The sequence below is a fragment of the Culex pipiens genome, chromosome 3 (assembly GCF_016801865.2).
Source record: "Culex pipiens pallens isolate TS chromosome 3, TS_CPP_V2, whole genome shotgun sequence".
In the NCBI taxonomy this organism is placed as follows: domain Eukaryota; kingdom Metazoa; phylum Arthropoda; class Insecta; order Diptera; family Culicidae; genus Culex; species Culex pipiens.
The window spans coordinates 125,792,045-125,808,943 of NC_068939.1; the positions used below are offsets into that span (position 1 = coordinate 125,792,045).

At 37.7% G+C, this 16,899-nt stretch overlaps 2 protein-coding genes across 3 annotated transcripts; both read right to left on the bottom strand.

Annotated features, from left to right (window-relative positions):
- Positions 1–1,711: 1,711 nt before the first annotated feature.
- On the bottom strand, positions 1,712–2,338 carry LOC128093391 (zinc finger protein 324B-like). Its single transcript, XM_052709963.1, has one exon. The coding sequence runs from the start codon at positions 2,336–2,338 to the stop codon at positions 1,712–1,714; it is 627 nt and encodes a 208-aa protein (XP_052565923.1).
- A 10,873-nt stretch (positions 2,339–13,211) lies between these two features.
- LOC120428639 (uncharacterized) lies at positions 13,212–14,011 on the bottom strand. Of its 2 annotated transcripts, none has more exons than XM_052710372.1 (2): positions 13,603–14,011; positions 13,212–13,530 (listed from the first exon to the last, which is right to left on the bottom strand). In XM_052710372.1, exons 1-2 carry the CDS (start codon positions 13,857–13,859, stop codon positions 13,245–13,247), a joined length of 543 nt encoding a protein of 180 aa, XP_052566332.1. In that variant the 5' UTR covers positions 13,860–14,011; the 3' UTR covers positions 13,212–13,244. The 2 variants fall into 2 exon arrangements, with proteins under 2 accessions (XP_052566332.1, XP_039449614.1); XM_039593680.2 differs by having other exon boundaries at positions 13,212–13,533.
- Positions 14,012–16,899: the final 2,888 nt, after the last annotated feature.

The following is a 16,899-nucleotide window of genomic DNA, read 5'->3' on the forward strand; positions in this document are numbered from 1 at the left end:
CTTCAGCATTTCAAGGTATGATAAATTTAAAATTTACTGATTCTGTGTTACGTAATGTTTGAACGAACTCTAAGGTAGTTGGAAACTGCTGTAGGTAGCAGAGCTACCTTAGCTCTCAGGAATACTACCGATAAACTGCTGCAACACGAATAGGATTTAGCGTTGACTTATGCAAAAGGAGAGTAAATCAAAATAGCTCGGTTAGATCGTACGTTTATTCCAAATTTTATTATTTTAAATAAATCGGTACGCAACAACCGTTGAAATCTACTTATACGTATAATTAAAAATATTTATTTAGGCCGAGGCAAATATTTAAAAAAAATGCATATACATTTTCATTAACTTTTTTCAAAACCTATTTTATTGCTCCCCTGATGGGACTGAAAAAAAAACATTGAAAAATGTTTGCGAACAGCCTTATCTAGACCAACATAAGAAGTCGACGTCGTCGTGCTATCTTGTCGCACCCGCCATTTTGACGTTCCGAGAAAAACGCGTTTTAATGTTTGACCTTGAATATACAAAAACGAGAGCACGTAATGTAAACAATAACAAACACGTTTTGTTTGGCTGACCATTCTGTGCATTGTCCCAAAGTTTGGTTGAAGTTGGTTGCTGGAGTCCCGAGTTATAATTACAAATGTTTACGGTAGTCTAACTTGTACGTGCGACAAACGCATCCTGACTTTCCTGGCCTGAAATCCCTTTGGCCTTTTGTCGCACTTACATCAATTTTCATGGAGTGACAAGATAGCACGACAAGATTGAAACTACTTTCATATGTAAAGTGACAAAAATGCATGGAGTTTTTCCGGTTTTTATTGAATATCTCAGGATTGAAATCGAATTTTGGGGATCTGTGAAGGTCAAAAGGTGAGGCATTGTGAGCTGCACAAAATGGCGTTCTTAACTCAATTTGGCCCAAAATGCACGTACGACAAGTTAGCACGATGGCGACGAAGTGTTGTCTATTTTTTTTTTTTGTTATTTTTGTTCCAGAATTTCATTTTATGTAAAACCAAGTCCATTTTAAAAATTCTGTGACGAGAATGAATATAGGTTGGTGCCCCGAATGAATATAGGTTGGTCACCTTCACACCCGAGACCCGAGAGGCGAAGTCTTGTCGCAAAAAGAATGATACACTCCTATGGATCCGTTGACGAAACCGTAAGGTTTAATAGGGCCACATAACGTTTTAACGTCAATTCCGTTCCATTCCGATCAGAATGAATTATTATTACTGTCTGAATATTTCGTTTTCTACTCAACTTTTATCAAACTTTTATGCTATATTTACGTATGATACGTATGTTCGTCAGGCTAAAAATCTTAACAGAGATAAGTGTCAAACATTGGGCAAGCAGATATGTGATCCAACTATATAAGATTATAGTCTTTGAAAAATGAGTTTTTAGTTGATACGTCAAGTACCAATAGTTAGTTTAGTAACTCAAATTCCACTAAACTCTGGATTGTTAGTGCGACTTTAGTACTATGTCATGTAAATGATGTTAAATTTTTCACATTGTGATTTTATAATGTTACTGGAGTTAGTTATTATTTGTTAGTATTCGTAAGAGTTTTGCATAAATTATTATAAACAGTAAAAATCTTAAATAAATTTTTAAACTACATTTTTTACACTAGGAACTCGATTCTGAATCTATGAAAAAGTATCAGAATCACCCGTTTTCCTGTAATACTCTCTCAAACACTCTCCTTTACTTTACTCGAACCCACTAGTAACACTTCCCTGCTTTGCCTCCTTTCGTGGGTCATCTCGTGCGCCAACAGGTGATCCCTTCGTGCGAACGCCATACCGCACTGTCCACAAGTGTGCGCCGGAACTCCGTGGTGCGTCTGGAAGTGCCGGTCGCGGTCCTTCGAGTGAACGTACCGCTTGTCACACTCGGAACACTGGAACTTTTTGTTCCGCTGGTCGTGGTTGACCACGTGTCGAACCAGCGATTCTTCGGTGGCAAAGTTCTTGCCGCACACGTCGCAGTGGAAGGGCAGCGGTTCCGAGTGGTACGACCGGATGTGCTGCTTGAGGCTGCCCTTTTTGCCGAAGGTCTTTTGGCACGGGACGCACAGGAAGTCCGTGTTGTAGATGACGTTCGATTTGCGGGGTCGCTTGCGGTTCGGTTGGGACAGTTCATGAAGCGATTCTTGAGGGTTGGCTTTGCGCTTTTTACTGTCCGCAACCTTGTAAACCTCGTGGACTACGAAGGTCTTGCTGGTTCCGTCGGTATTGATGACGTAGCTGCTTGGAATGTGCACAAAGTTTCTGACTGATTCAACGTTCGAAGTCGCAGGTTGTTCCTCAACGATCATCTGGTCTACTAACAGTTTTGGGTCTAGATTTGCTGCTGCATCCGGAATAGTAATGACTTTGAAGTCTTGTTTTTGATGCATTCGAATTGTGGGTCTGTCCAACCATTTTTGGTAATTGTCGTGGTAGTTTGCTTCTACAGATGGCTTTCCAATACTTGTTGGTATTCTTTTACTACCATCATGTTTGGTCTTTGGTGAGATCACAGTAGGCTGTGCAGCAAGCGTAAGAGCAGGTTCCTGGGATGCTATCCAGCCGTTCTCTTGAGCAGTCAACGCTTGCTGCGTAGAAGAAGTGACATCCTGCACCGTGTATTCTCCAAGCTGTTCAGACGGTATGGAAAAGGAAATGCCAATCTCAAACTGTTGTCCCGCCGACTGGACTACTAATGTTTGCTGTGCTACACCGTCCTGATGGTCATGCTTTTGAGGTTCACTAGATTCACTTTGTGTAGTCTCCTCTTGTTTCGTAGACCCGTGAGCAACAATGTCTGGTGGATAAATTGTTGGAAAAGGTTCATACGACTGGTGTTGCTCCGAAGGTGGTGAAGTGCCAGAAAGATACATCATTGCATCGAATTGTTCCAGTGAGGTCGCGTTGGATATCAATTCCTTCTGATTCATTTCATCAGCAGCTATTTGTTGGATTGGTTGACTCTCAAATTCTGTAGAAACAAATAAACTGTGATAAACTCTACATTACGCACTCAAGCTTAGAATTTCTTACCATTTAACTGATCTTGCATCGAAGTAACATTCTGTTCCGGAGACGGTTCCGGCGTAAGCACCGTCGATGACTGGTGTAGATCCGCTAGTAAGGAGTCGAATTCGCCATTTAGCGGGAAATCACTGGACAAGCTGTCCATCAGATCGTCAAAACAGTCGACGAACAGGGAAGTCTGAACCGGTGTGTCCAGTATTGCATCCAGATCGATGTTCATTATTGAATAATTAATTGCTTTTCTTAAGCCACAGTTTTTCTAAATTATAAAATGTTATGTACAGCTGAAAATGCGTTCTTAGAGATAGTTGATGGGTTCTTAATTGCATTATGGTGGCATAATTATATATTGTATGCCTAGTCATTAATATTTCAGGTAAGACAATATTCAATAGGTAAATGTATTTATGCTTTATGAATAAACTTTGAAAGATTTTTTGTACCAAATTCCAAAGTAATGACCAACATATTCTTTGTGAAGAAAACAACCATGAAAGCTAACATCGATTATCTCAAAACGAACTTTGACATACCTTGGGACAACTGGCAAAAGTTTTTAACCTTAAATTTAATAAACAATCAAAACAAATTTTCAAAATGTGAAACAAACCGCTTGGGGAACCAAATTATAGTAGTTTTTTTTGTATAAGAAAAAAACGTTGCTGAATTCATTGTTTGTTTAAAAATTAGTTCGGAAATCATAATTATTGAATTTATTTGGATTTCCTATGGACTTTCATTTCTCCCTCTTAATTCGATTTTTTCGAAATTTGAAAACTTGTTTTTCCTGTTTTCAGGAGAACAACTTCTGTTTTAAGAAGAGCCTCAATTTTCCTGTATAATGTTGTTCTGTTTTAAAATTAGTACAAAAAAACTACACACTTATTTTGACTTCAAATTCAAAGATTGCTAGACAAAAACAAAGCCGAAGTTCTACAACAAAAATTAATATGTCGTCGTTGTCATTCTAACTTGTCACACGTGCATTTTGAGCCAAATTGAGTTAATAACGCCTCACCTTTTGACTTTCACAGTTCTTCAACATATAAATCCCGATATAAATCCTGAGATATTCAATAAAAACCGAAAAAACTCCGTGAATGTTTGTCACTGTCGTGCTATCTTGACACTGGCCAAAGGGATTTCAGGTCAGAACGCGGTTGACACAAGTACGAGTTCGATTACCGTAAACATTTGTAAATATAACTCTAGACTCCAGCAACCAAACTTCAGGACAATGCACAGAATGGTCAACCAAACAAAACGTGTTTGTTATTGTTTACATCGCGTGCTCTCGTTTTTGTTTATTCAAGGTCAAACATTAAAACGCGTTTTTCTCGGAACGTCAACAAGTGACGTGCGAAAAGTTAGCACGACAGCACATATGTGGAACTTAATTTCAAAAAGAGGGAATCATACGGTCCTGCCTCTAGCGGTGGAGAGCTGCAACAATTAGACAAGATTTTCTGCCAGATGGGATCGAGAGGTTTCAAAACTGTATAAAACATTAAGATTTCAAAATCTATACCCCTCGTATATTGCTGTCCGGTGAAACTCTGGTATAAACCTGTCAAAACACAATCAAAGTAATCCATGGCTGAAACTAGGACAGTCAATCAAAACAATTGACAAAATAAAAAAGAAATGGTTGAATATGGAATAATCTTTAGATTTTTTTAAATATAATGCCGTTTAAATCATTTAAGTTTATTAAACCTACTTATAAGTTTTCCATATTGATTTCACGCAAGTATAAATCTAACAAAGTTTGTGGAGTTGCTGCTAATGTTTTCGGCGATTTGTCATTGGACATGGACTGGACAGTCGTGTTTCTTCAAGCAGCTTGACGGGGTCAGCAACTTTTCCTATGTGACTCAAAGGAAGCTTCTACAGTAAGATTTCAGTAATATTACTTGCTGAAATGCTTTAGTTGAAAATACCTCTCAGCTAATTTTTTTATTGCATCCGTAAGCAAAACTTGATTGTTTACGTTTGGTTTCTGTCTATCAGGTATAATGAAATTTCTTTGGTCAAAGGATGCCATGAAAATGTCGTGGACAAAATCCTTATTATACCACTAGCCAAATCTTTCCCTACCCACTTTTTGAGCGCGAATTTGTACGGAGTTCCACGTATGTGACGACAGCGTCGATATGCGTTTATCCTTTCTTTTCTTCATCGGAGTGATGGCCGAGCGGGCTGAGGCGCCACTCCTTACTGCTTGGTTTGAATCCCGTCTGTTGCATCTTATTTTTGTGTTTAGAAAAATTTTACATGTGTGTTAAATTAAGTGTCTTTTTTCATAAAGGTAATATGCATGCTTTTGCATGCAATCTTACAGTTGCGTTTTTTCTTTTTCTTTTTTTTTTTTTTGCTGGGTATGACATTTTTAACCACCCTAGTCTCTATATGTTGGTTGATTTTTCACCAGATATAATTCTTCCGGCTCATATCACATTCTGCGTGATAATTAAATTTAGAATAAGGAGAGGATGAGACATTTGACTACAATTAAACGTCACTGCTGCTACTACTTTTCTGTCTTAAAAGACTTGGGGAAACTCCCCGCGAGCGTTGCGTTACAACGATCTTCGCTGGGGAGGGGTGCAAGGTCAGCGCCATGTAACTGACGTCGCGATGACTGCACTGCTGTGAGCCTGTTATCTACGTCAGTTTGCGTAGCGAACTCCGACGTGGTAGTCCCCGGAGGGCTTCTCGACCGATTGCGTGCAACTCGGGAGGTCTTGCCCGCTGGAAGCTATCAATATCAATCATCAATCGAAGGTAGTTATCGTCAGGTTGGTGGGGTTGTGCTATCTTGGCTTATGGGGGATTTGGAAAATTCAGAAAACACGATATAAATTTGATCTGAGACTAGATATTACAACGTTTACTAGTTGGCGTCATCTGGACTCAAGAATCGCTACCGTCATTCTGTATGAACCTGTTCCGAAATGTCGGAAATCGTCCAGTTTGTGACGATCGAATTGGACAGGAAAATTAGCCAAGTTGGGTGCTTCCTCATGGGGAAATAGGTGACTATTTTGGGATACTGAGAGGAGGCACCTACTAATGTAATTAGCGTTCTTGGCGTGCTGACATATGATGACTTGATGATTGATCGTCGCCACCGGAGTTTACTGAACTGTTAAGGGAATTCCCCTCGCGGGTGAATCGGGTAAATTGAGCGTAATTTCCGACAGTTGCGTAGCGTGATGAAATTGATACGGTGGAATTTCTTAAGAATGTTTGGCAGAAATTGAGGGAATATCGACGAGTAGAATGAGTTGCACGAAATTGGTGCTATGACTAATGTTCAAAAGTGTCTTGGGATTCGAATGTGAATCGAAATTTGTCACTAGACTATCCCGGCACTGGGTTAACCGTTTTTGACCGTATTAAGTTACTAAGTGTGTCAAGACGTATTGCAATTTTTATTGTTAGTTGGAATTCAAAATGAAGCCACTTACATCATTTTCATCAAATTCAATCAAATTCACTGTCATCTAAGCGGCGCCATCGAGAGTGAGAGTAACCTTTTATTTTCACCCGTCAATCTTTCTACAACAATCTTGCAGCCTTCCAGTCCCAAATCAGGCCATCAAGCGTGGGCTGTCAAAGCGCCCAACATCCTCGTTATCCTCTCCTTGCGCAATCCAATCTGAGCCAGCGGTGACAAAAAGTGACATTCTACTCGTGCTTCGAACCTTCCCAATATGCGTTTGTGTGTGCAAAACGGTCCAATTTGCCATGCAAATATCAAATCTTTCGACAGCCGAGTCGTCAGCGATCGTCTAGACGAGTTAACCCTCACTCCCTGTTTTTATCAAATAATTGTTTATTTTGTTTTTGATAACTTTGTTGATATTGACGTTCGGACGCCAAGGGTTGAACTCGTGCCACTCTCCAAAGTATCCACATAGGCTCCTTAAGCCTTTGAAAGGCACTGCGCTGGCGCTTAAAGATCGATCTTATCTCGCGGTGTCGATCGCCCAAAAGATCATATCACTGTCGTCTGAGTCGGTAATTGAGTCCACGAAGGGGAGACGCTAACAATAAGGGTGACATTACGGGAGTGCGGGTGGCGCGGAATGCCAAATATGTGCTGCGGCTTGTTGAGCCGATTTGGGAGATTTATACCCCCAATAGGTTACTTAATTGCCTGTCGGGATGGAGCTTGCGGCAGGCCTAAGTTATGGTACAGGAACTGCTGAGGTCGTACGGGCTTACCTTCGGTGACCTATAATTGGGTTTCATGTTTTGTTTTACTTCCTGCAGATTGCAGGGAGTTTGAGACATGATCTAAAATTGATCAATTTATCAACTAAATACCGTAAGACAACATGGAAATATTTCCAAAATCGTCAACATTTTTTTCGATTTTGAAAACATTTGCAGCGACATCGAGAAAAATGTTGACGATTTTGGAAACATTTCAGTGTTTACGAATTCAAAAACATAGAGTTATCGGATTAGCTTACAGAATTTCTATCCGTGTATAGATCTCTAGTTGAAACTCTTTGAATTGATCCGTGGTTTAAATAAATTATGTAAATTACGTCCTAAAGTGCGATTCCGTTTATTTCGCATTAAAATGTCATTGTAGAACAATGCCTCAAAACAAGATATTTTTAGAGATTTATATTTGAGAAAAAAAATCGATTTCCTATACTCAGAAATTCACGAATATACTTTAATTCATTTATTGAAACTCATGTTCAGCTTTTGATCGAGTTTTTAATCACAGGATCCAAATCTCTTCAAAGTTATCAGTGAGAACACCACCTTCGCTATAAAACGCATAATTTTGAACGGCATATCTTAACTTCCCCAATTTCATCCTTGACCTTTACAGCCCTTGTGAGAAGCGTCACATTACACCGGTCAATTCGACACTCCGCCAAATCGATAGCGGTGTGCTCTCTTATACTAACTGACATTTTGGTAGTTGCGAGAAAATCGATTTTTAAACTTTGAATTACTGTTTCTGGAAAACTATTCGACAAACAATTGTTCTAACAATTTTAAAGTATGCACCTGACATTACTTAAAGACATTGTGAAATATAAAAACTTTTGAAATGCTAGAAAAATTTTAGCTGAGAAAATAAGAAAAAAAATCATGCTAGCAATTGGCACAAGTGTGTTTTGGGAGGTAATTTGTATGAGTTAGCACAAACGTGCACAGGGCTTTGGTACAAAAGCGTGCAAAGTAATTTTATTGTTAAAATAGTTCACATTAGTTGTTTCAATGTAATTTTTTCACGAGTTGGTTAATTTAAGCGTAAGAAAAACATTTTATATCAAAACTTTTTTCAAACACTGATTTTAGTTTGAATTTGGTAGGAAAATTAACCTTTTGGAAAAATTAGCATTTAAATCAAAATTTTTGTATAAAAAAATAAGTGAAATTATATTTTTTTATGAATATAATTGTAAAACCATCCATAATACATCAACTATGACGAATACTAGGTTGATGTATTCCTAAAAACATAAGAAAATGATGTTGTAAATACTTTTAGCTTGTTTATTTTATTTCAATTATATCATACGACCTTTCAAAAACGAATGGTATCCAAGGCACAAACCGTTATTTAGATTTATGGTGAATTGCAGTTGGAACAAGTGTGTCTCATGCAATGGAATCGATGAATGTATTGAATAGAACAAATGTGCCTCAAACAAATTAAATACGTAATATTTTTAAGTATGGACGACCCATACAGTTGTGCCAAGTGTGCACATCAACTATGAAAGATGTTGTTACGTAGTTTTTTGCATGGACGACCCCTGCAGTTGAGCTAAGAGTGCACAACGACTTGAAGAATGGTAAAATTTGACTTTTAGGTTGGGCTAAGTGGATAATGGGTTGGGGAAAAATGTTGTTACGTCGTTTTTTTTTGCATGGACGACCCCTGCAGTTGAGCTAAGAGTGCACAACGACTTGAAGAATGTTTAAAATTGACTTTTAGGTTGGGCTAAGTGAGTAATGGGTTGGGGAAAAACGACTTGAAGAATGTTTCAAATTGGACTTTTGGGTTGGGCTAAGTGAGTAATGGGTTGGGGAAAAATGTTGTTACGTTGTTTTTTTTTTGCATGGACGACCCCTGCAGTTGAGCTAAGAGTGCACAACGACTTGAAGAATATTAAATTTGACTTTTGGGTTGGGCTAAGTGGGTAATGGGTTGGGGAAAAATGTTGTTACGTCGTTTTTTTTGCATGGACGACCCCTGCAGTTGTGCTAGGAGTGCACAACGACTTGAAGAATGTTTCAAATTGGACTTTTGGGTTGAGCTAAGTGGGTAATGGGTTGGGGAAAAATGTTGTTACGTCGTTTTTTTTTGCATGGACGACCCCTGCAGTTGAGCTAAGAGTGCACAACGACTTGAAGAATATTAAATTTGACTTTTGGGTTGGGCTAAGTGGGTAATGGGTTGGGGAAAAATGTTGTTACGTCGTTTTTTTTGCATGGACGACCCCTGCAGTTGAGCTAAGAGTGCACAACGACTTGAAGAATATTAAATTTGACTTTTGGGTTGGGCTAAGTGGGTAATGGGTTGGGGAAAAATGTTGTTACGTCGTTTTTTTGCATGGACGACCCCTGCAGTTGAACTAAGAGTGCACAACGACTTGAAGAATATTAAATTGGATTTTTGGTTGGGCTAAGTGGGTCGTGAGTTTTTTTTTTATCTTTTTAAGTACTTTGTATGGGATTTTGTATGAGCTATATTGTACAGGAAACATGTATGCAAAGTTTCAGCTACGTAACAACATTTTACAAGTGGGTTCCAACCCAAAAGACCAAATTGAAAAGATTCTTTAAGTCGTTGTCCACTCTCAGCTTAACTGCAGGGTTCGTTTATGCAAAAAAATACTACGTATTGTTAGTGGGGGTGAAAGTATTTTTTTTACGGATTTTACCATTTCTCAGGTGCGTCTCTATGACTCTAAATTCTGTTAAAATGATATAATATTGTATAGTAGCCCAACTCAAAAGTCCAATTTGAAACATTCTTCATGTCGTTGTGCACGCTTAGCTCAACTTTAGGGGTCGTCCATGCAAAAAAACGACGTAACAATAATTTTCCCCAACTCATTGCCCGCTTAGCCCAACCCAAAAGTCCAATTTGAAACATTTTTCAAGTCGTTGTGCACTCCTAGCACAACTGAAGGGGTCGTCCATAAAAAAAACGACGTAACAACATTTTTCCCAACCCATTACCCACTTAGCCCAACCTAAAAGTCCACTTTGAAACATTCTTCAAGTCGTTTTGCACTCTTAGCACAACTGAAGGGGTCGTCCATGAAAAAAAAACGACGTAACAACATTTTTCCCCAACCCATTACTCACTTAGCCCAACCTAAAAGTCAAATTTAAACATTCTTCAAGTCGTTGTGCACTCTTAGCACAACTGTAGGGGTCGTCCATGAAAAAAAAACGACGTAACAACATTTTTCCCCAACCCATTACCCACTTAGCCCAACCCAAAAGTCCAATTTGAAACATTCTTCAAGTCGTTGTGCACTCCTAGCACAACTGAAGGGGTCGTCCATGCAAAAAAAAACGACGTAACAATAATTTTCCCCAACCCAATGCCCACTTAGCCCAACCCAAAAGTCCAGTTTGAAACATTCTTCAAGTCGTTGTGCACTCCTAGCACAACTGCAGGGGTCGTCCATGAAAAAAAACGATGTAACAACATTTTTTCCCAACCCATTACTCACTTAGCCCAACCTAAAAGTCAAATTTAAACATTCTTCAAGTCGTTGTGCACTCTTAGCACAACTGTAGGGGTCGTCCATGAAAAAAAACGACTTAACAGCATTTTCCCCCAACCCATTACCCACTTAGCCCAACCCAAAAGTCCAATTTGAAACATTCTTCAAGTCGTTGTGCACTCCTAGCACAACTGAAGGGGTCGTCCATGCAAAAAAAAACGACGTAACAATAATTTTCCCCAACCCAATGCCCACTTAGCCCAACCCAAAAGTCCAGTTTGAAACATTCTTCAAGTCGTTGTGCACTCCTACCACAACTGAAGGGGTCGTCCATGAAAAAAAACGATGTAACAACATTTTTCCCCAACCCATTACCCACTTAGCCCAACCTAAAAGTCCACTTTGAAACATTCTTCAAGTCGTTGTGCACTCTTAGCACAACTGAAGGGGTCGTCCATGAAAAAAAAACGACGTAACAACATTTTTCCCCAACCCATTACTCACTTAGCCCAACCTAAAAGTCAAATTTAAACATTCTTCAAGTCGTTGTGCACTCTTAGCACAACTGTAGGGGTCGTCCATGAAAAAAACGACGTAACAACATTTTTCTCCAACCCATTACCCACTTAGCCCAACCCAAAAGTCTAATTTGAAACATTCTTCAAGTCGTTGTGCACTCCTAGCACAACTGAAGGGGTCGTCCATGAAAAAAAAAACGACGTAACAACATTTTTCCCCAACCCATTACCCACTTAGCCCAACCCAAAAGTCAAATTTGAAACATTCTTCAAGTCGTTGTGCACTCCTAGCACAACTGAAGGGGTCGTCCATGCAAAAAAAACGACGTAACAATAATTTTCCCCAACCCAATGCCCACTTAGCCCAACCCAAAAGTCCAGTTTGAAACATTCTTCAAGTCGTTGTGCACTCCTACCACAACTGAAGGGGTCGTCCATGAAAAAAAACGATGTAACAACATTTTTCCCCAACCCATTACCCACTTAGCCCAACCTAAAAGTCCACTTTGAAACATTCTTCAAGTCGTTGTGCACTCTTAGCACAACTGAAGGGGTCGTCCATGAAAAAAAAAAACGACGTAACAACATTTTTCCCCAACCCATTACTCACTTAGCCCAACCTAAAAGTCAAATTTAAACATTCTTCAAGTCGTTGTGCACTCTTAGCACAACTGTAGGGGTCGTCCATGAAAAAAACGACGTAACAACATTTTTCTCCAACCCATTACCCACTTAGCCCAACCCAAAAGTCTAATTTGAAACATTCTTCAAGTCGTTGTGCACTCCTAGCACAACTGAAGGGGTCGTCCATGAAAAAAAAAACGACGTAACAACATTTTTCCCCAACCCATTACCCACTTAGCCCAACCCAAAAGTCAAATTTGAAACATTCTTCAAGTCGTTGTGCACTCCTAGCACAACTGAAGGGGTCGTCCATGCAAAAAAAAAACGACGTAACAATAATTTTCCCCAACCCAATGCCCACTTAGCCCAACCCAAAAGTCCACTTTGAAACATTCTTCAAGTCGTTGTGCATTCTTAGCACAACTGAAGGGGTTGTCCATGAAAAAAAACGACGTAACAACATTTTTCCCCAACCCATTACCCACTTAGCCCAACCCAAAAGTCCAATTTGAAACATTCTTCAAGTCGTTGTGCACTCCTAGCACAACTGAAGGGGTCGTCCATGAAAAAAAACGACGTTACAACATTTTTCCCAACCCATTACCCACTTAGCCCAACCTAAAAGTCAATTTTAAACATTCTTCAAGTCGTTGTGCACTCTTAGCACAACTGAAGGGGTCGTCCATGAAAAAAAAAACGACGTAACAACATTTTTCCCCAACCCAAAAGTCCAATTTGAAACATTCTTCAAGTCGTTGTGCACTCTTAGTACAACTGCAGGGGTCGTCCATGCAAAGAAAACTACGTAACAACATTTTAAACTAGCCTACAGAACCTAAGTACACTAATCCTAATCAATGGGTCGTCCAAACAAAAAAAAACTACTCCACGAAACCATTTTAACACACTTCACCTAACTGATAATTCCTTCTCGCTTCCAAATGTGCACACTTGTGCTATTTGCCTTCCAAAATAGTGCTCCATAATATTGCTCAAACTAGTAAGGACACCTGGCAATTTACCATAATATTATAGTGTAATCGTAATTTTATGGATTTGCGTGTTTTCAAAAGGTCAAGCCATGATGAAAAATAAGAGAGCACATCCATGATGCGTTCGAAAATGTCAGTTAGTACAAATGGTTGCAAGGCGATATCTCCGCGTAGGAAACGAATTTTTCAGATCTGTTAGAAGCGTTTTGTAGGGAATTTAATTAGCTAAAAGATGGCATCATTAACTCATTTTGGCCCAATTTTCAGTTAGAACATTAGAGCACACCGCTATCGAAATATCGATCGCATCGCACATTTTGATTTATTTCCCCCCTAACGACCCTTCCGATTCAGATCTATCTCGAACCGCTTGATGATTTCACTTTCGGGGTACATTAGGGTCTCGTAAACGGAAGGACCTTCACCGACCGGGGGTGGCAGTCCACTGCCGTTGGCCAGATCAAGGTTCTCCCCGGCGAGGATGGTCGTGGTGATCTTTACCCCGTTCGGTATGTGGGTTATCTGCGTACGACTCCGGTAGATCTGGGGGTCAGATTCGTCGTCTCCTTCGGTGATGGGTTGCCGTATGGTCTCCAGCGATGGTGAGGACGTGGCACTTCTGCTAGAACACGAAAACGATCACGGTGGTCAACCTTTTTTACTAAACTCCACAGAATTCTTTAGATCTTACCGACGTGACCGACTCCGAAGATCCGCTCGGGAGGAATTTGCACTGCTAACTTGAATTTTGTCCTCGAAAAGTTGCCGGATCGCGCTAACGCGTGACTTGCCGACGTACTCGCCCAAGCCTGCGCGGTCACCCGATGACCTGCGCGGTGGGCTTGAGGAAGCTTTGCCCTGCAGTGGACAGACAAAGTCGCCGCAGCACGCGACCGGACGACCCCCATGGAGGTGACACTCGCAGGTGACAATTTGCTGGGCGTTCATCGCTTATGGTGAATTTATTGGTCAATGAATAAAGATTTGAGACACGCGAGAAGGCCAAACGAATAAATTACAAAATAATTTGCAAAATTGTGACACGAGAGATTTTTGAAGGTCAAACTGCTTGATAGAAAATTATAGAACGTTATGGATAGCAACCATGGTTGACTGAGATTCAGTATTTTCAAAATTGCCAATTTTCAAATGCGAATGGTTTCGATAGGTTTCGATACCAGACTCAATGCCAAGCCAAATGCTTGCGGCAACCAGGTCATCGAGAGCGGTCAATTGCCCACTTCCCTGAGCAAACTGACCGCGTGATCGACCATTCTCCGCGGTGGCAGTAGTTCAATTCCAGAGATTACCGGCGGTGCCAATTGTTTTGAAAGGTGATCGCACCAACTTTCAATCTGACCCATCCAAGCCATGCTAACGACGGAGCTTCCCCACCCGCGGAGATCTATTGAGTCTGGCGGTTGCAACTTCTGCTACCAAAAGTCCACCAGCATGGGGCGGCATTTGGAGGCATTCCCACAGCAGCAGCTTAGAGTTACTTAAGTTGGCACCGGATTAGTCTGCGAGCAGCAAACTGCTCGGCAGAATCGCTAATGGATATGATGGGCTTGCGCGGGATCGTGAGTGAACTATCCTCTTCTTTCGGAATCACGACCCAGCACGTGGCGGCTCCTTTGGACCTGTCGCGTGGAGTTTTGTTTGGTAGTTAGCATAAGTTTCTTGTCCGTGTAGTCAATTGTTGAACTAGACAAATCTGACCGGGGTAATCTGCTAGTTAATGGACAGCTAAATTGCTGCAAATGCTACAAGTCCATTAAAACAACAACAAAAATCATTCATGGAAAGGTTATTTACAAAAATACAGAAAATACAGAAAATCAAGAAGTTCTGAAAATACAGAAAATACAGATTTTATGTATTATCTGTATTTACATAAAAAAAACATTAAATACACAAATACATAAAATACTTAAAATATTTAAATACATTAAATACATAAAACACATAAATACATAAAATACATAAAATTCATAAAATATATAAAATACATAAAATACATAAAACACATAAAGTACAGAAAAAACAGAAATTCCGAAAATACAGAAAATAGAAAAATACGGAAAATACAAAAAATACAGAAAGTACAGGTCATACAGAAAATTCAGAAAATACAGAAAATCAAGAAAATTCAGAAAATTCAGAAAATTCCGAAAATTCCGAAAATTCCGAAAATTCCGAAAATTCAGAAAATTCAGAAAATTCAAAAAATTCCGAAAATTCAGAAAATTCAGAAAATTCCGAAAATTCAGAAAATTCAGAAAATTCAAAAAATTCCGAAAATTCAGAAAATTCAGAAAATTCAGAAAATTCAGAAAATTCAGAAAATTCAGAAAATTCATAAAATTCAGAAAATTCAGAAAATTCAGAAAATTCAGAAAATTCAGAAAATTCAGAAAATTCAGAAAATTCAGAAAATTCAGAAAATTCAGAAAATTCAGAAAATTCATAAAATTCAGAAAATTCATAAAATTCAGAAAATTCAGAAAATTCAGAAAATTCAGAAAATTCAGAAAATTCAGAAAATTCAGAAAATTCAGAAAATTCAGAAAATTCAGAAAATTCAGAAAATTCAGAAAATTCAGAAAATTCAGAAAATTCAGAAAATTCATAAAATTCAGAAAATTCAGAAAATTCAGAAAATTCAGAAAATTCAGAAATTCAGAAAATTTAGAAAATTCAGAAAATTCAAAAAATTCAGAAAATTCAGAAAATTCAGAAAATTCAGAAAATTCAGAAAATTCAGAAAATTCAGAAAATTCCGAAAATTCCGAAAATTCAGAAAATTCAGAAAATTCAAAAAATTCCGAAAATTCAGAAAATTCAGAAAATTCAGAAAATTCAGAAAATTCAGAAAATTCAGAAAATTCAGAAAATTCATAAAATTCAGAAAATTCAGAAAATTCAGAAAATTCAGAAAATTCAGAAAATTCAGAAAATTCAGAAAATTCAGAAAATTCAGAAAATTCAGAAAATTCATAAAATTTAGAAAATTCAAAAAATTCAGAAAATTCAGAAAATCTGAAAATTCTGAAAATTCAGAAAATCTGAAAATTCTGAAAATTCAGAAAATTCAGAAAATTCAAAAAAATTCAGAAAATTCAGAAAATTCAGAAAATTTAGAAAATTCAGAAAATTTAGAAAATTCAGAAAATTAAAAAAATTCAGAAAATTCAAAAATTCAGAAAATTCAGAAAATTTTAAAAAAAATGAAAATTCAGAAAATTTAGAAAATTTAGAAAATTTAGAAAATTCAGGAAATTCAGAAAATTCAGAAAATTTAGAAAATTCAGAAAATTTAGAAAATTCAGAAAATTCAGAAAATTCAGAAAATTCAGAAAATAAGAAAATTCAGAAAATTAAGAAAATTCAAAACATTCAGAAAATTCAGAAAATTCAGAAAATTCAGAAAATTCAAAAATTCAGAAAATTTAGAAAATTTAGAAAATTCAGAAAATTCAGAAAATTCAGAAAATTCAGAAAATTCAGAAAATTCAGAAAATTCAGAAAATTCAGAAAATTCAGAAAATTCAGAAAATTCAGAAAATTCAAAAAAAATCAGAAAATTCAGACAATTCAGACAATTAAGAAAATTAAGAAAATTAAGAAAATTAAGAAAATTAAGAAAATTAAGAAAATTAAGAAAATTAAGAAAATTAAGAAAATTAAGAAAATTAAGAAAATTAAGAAAATTAAGAAAATTAAGAAAATTAAGAAAATTAAGAAAATTAAGAAAATTCAGAAAATTCAAAAAAATTAAGAAAATTAAGAAAATTAAGAAAATTAAGAAAATTAAGAAAATTCAGAAAATTCAGAAAATTCAGAAAATTCAGAAAATTCAGAAAATTCAGAAAATTCAGAAAAGTCTGAAAATTCAGAAAATTCAGAAAATTTCAGAAAATTCAGAAAATTCAGAAAATTCAGAAAATTCAGAAAATTCAGAAAATTCAGAAAATTCAGAAAATTCAGA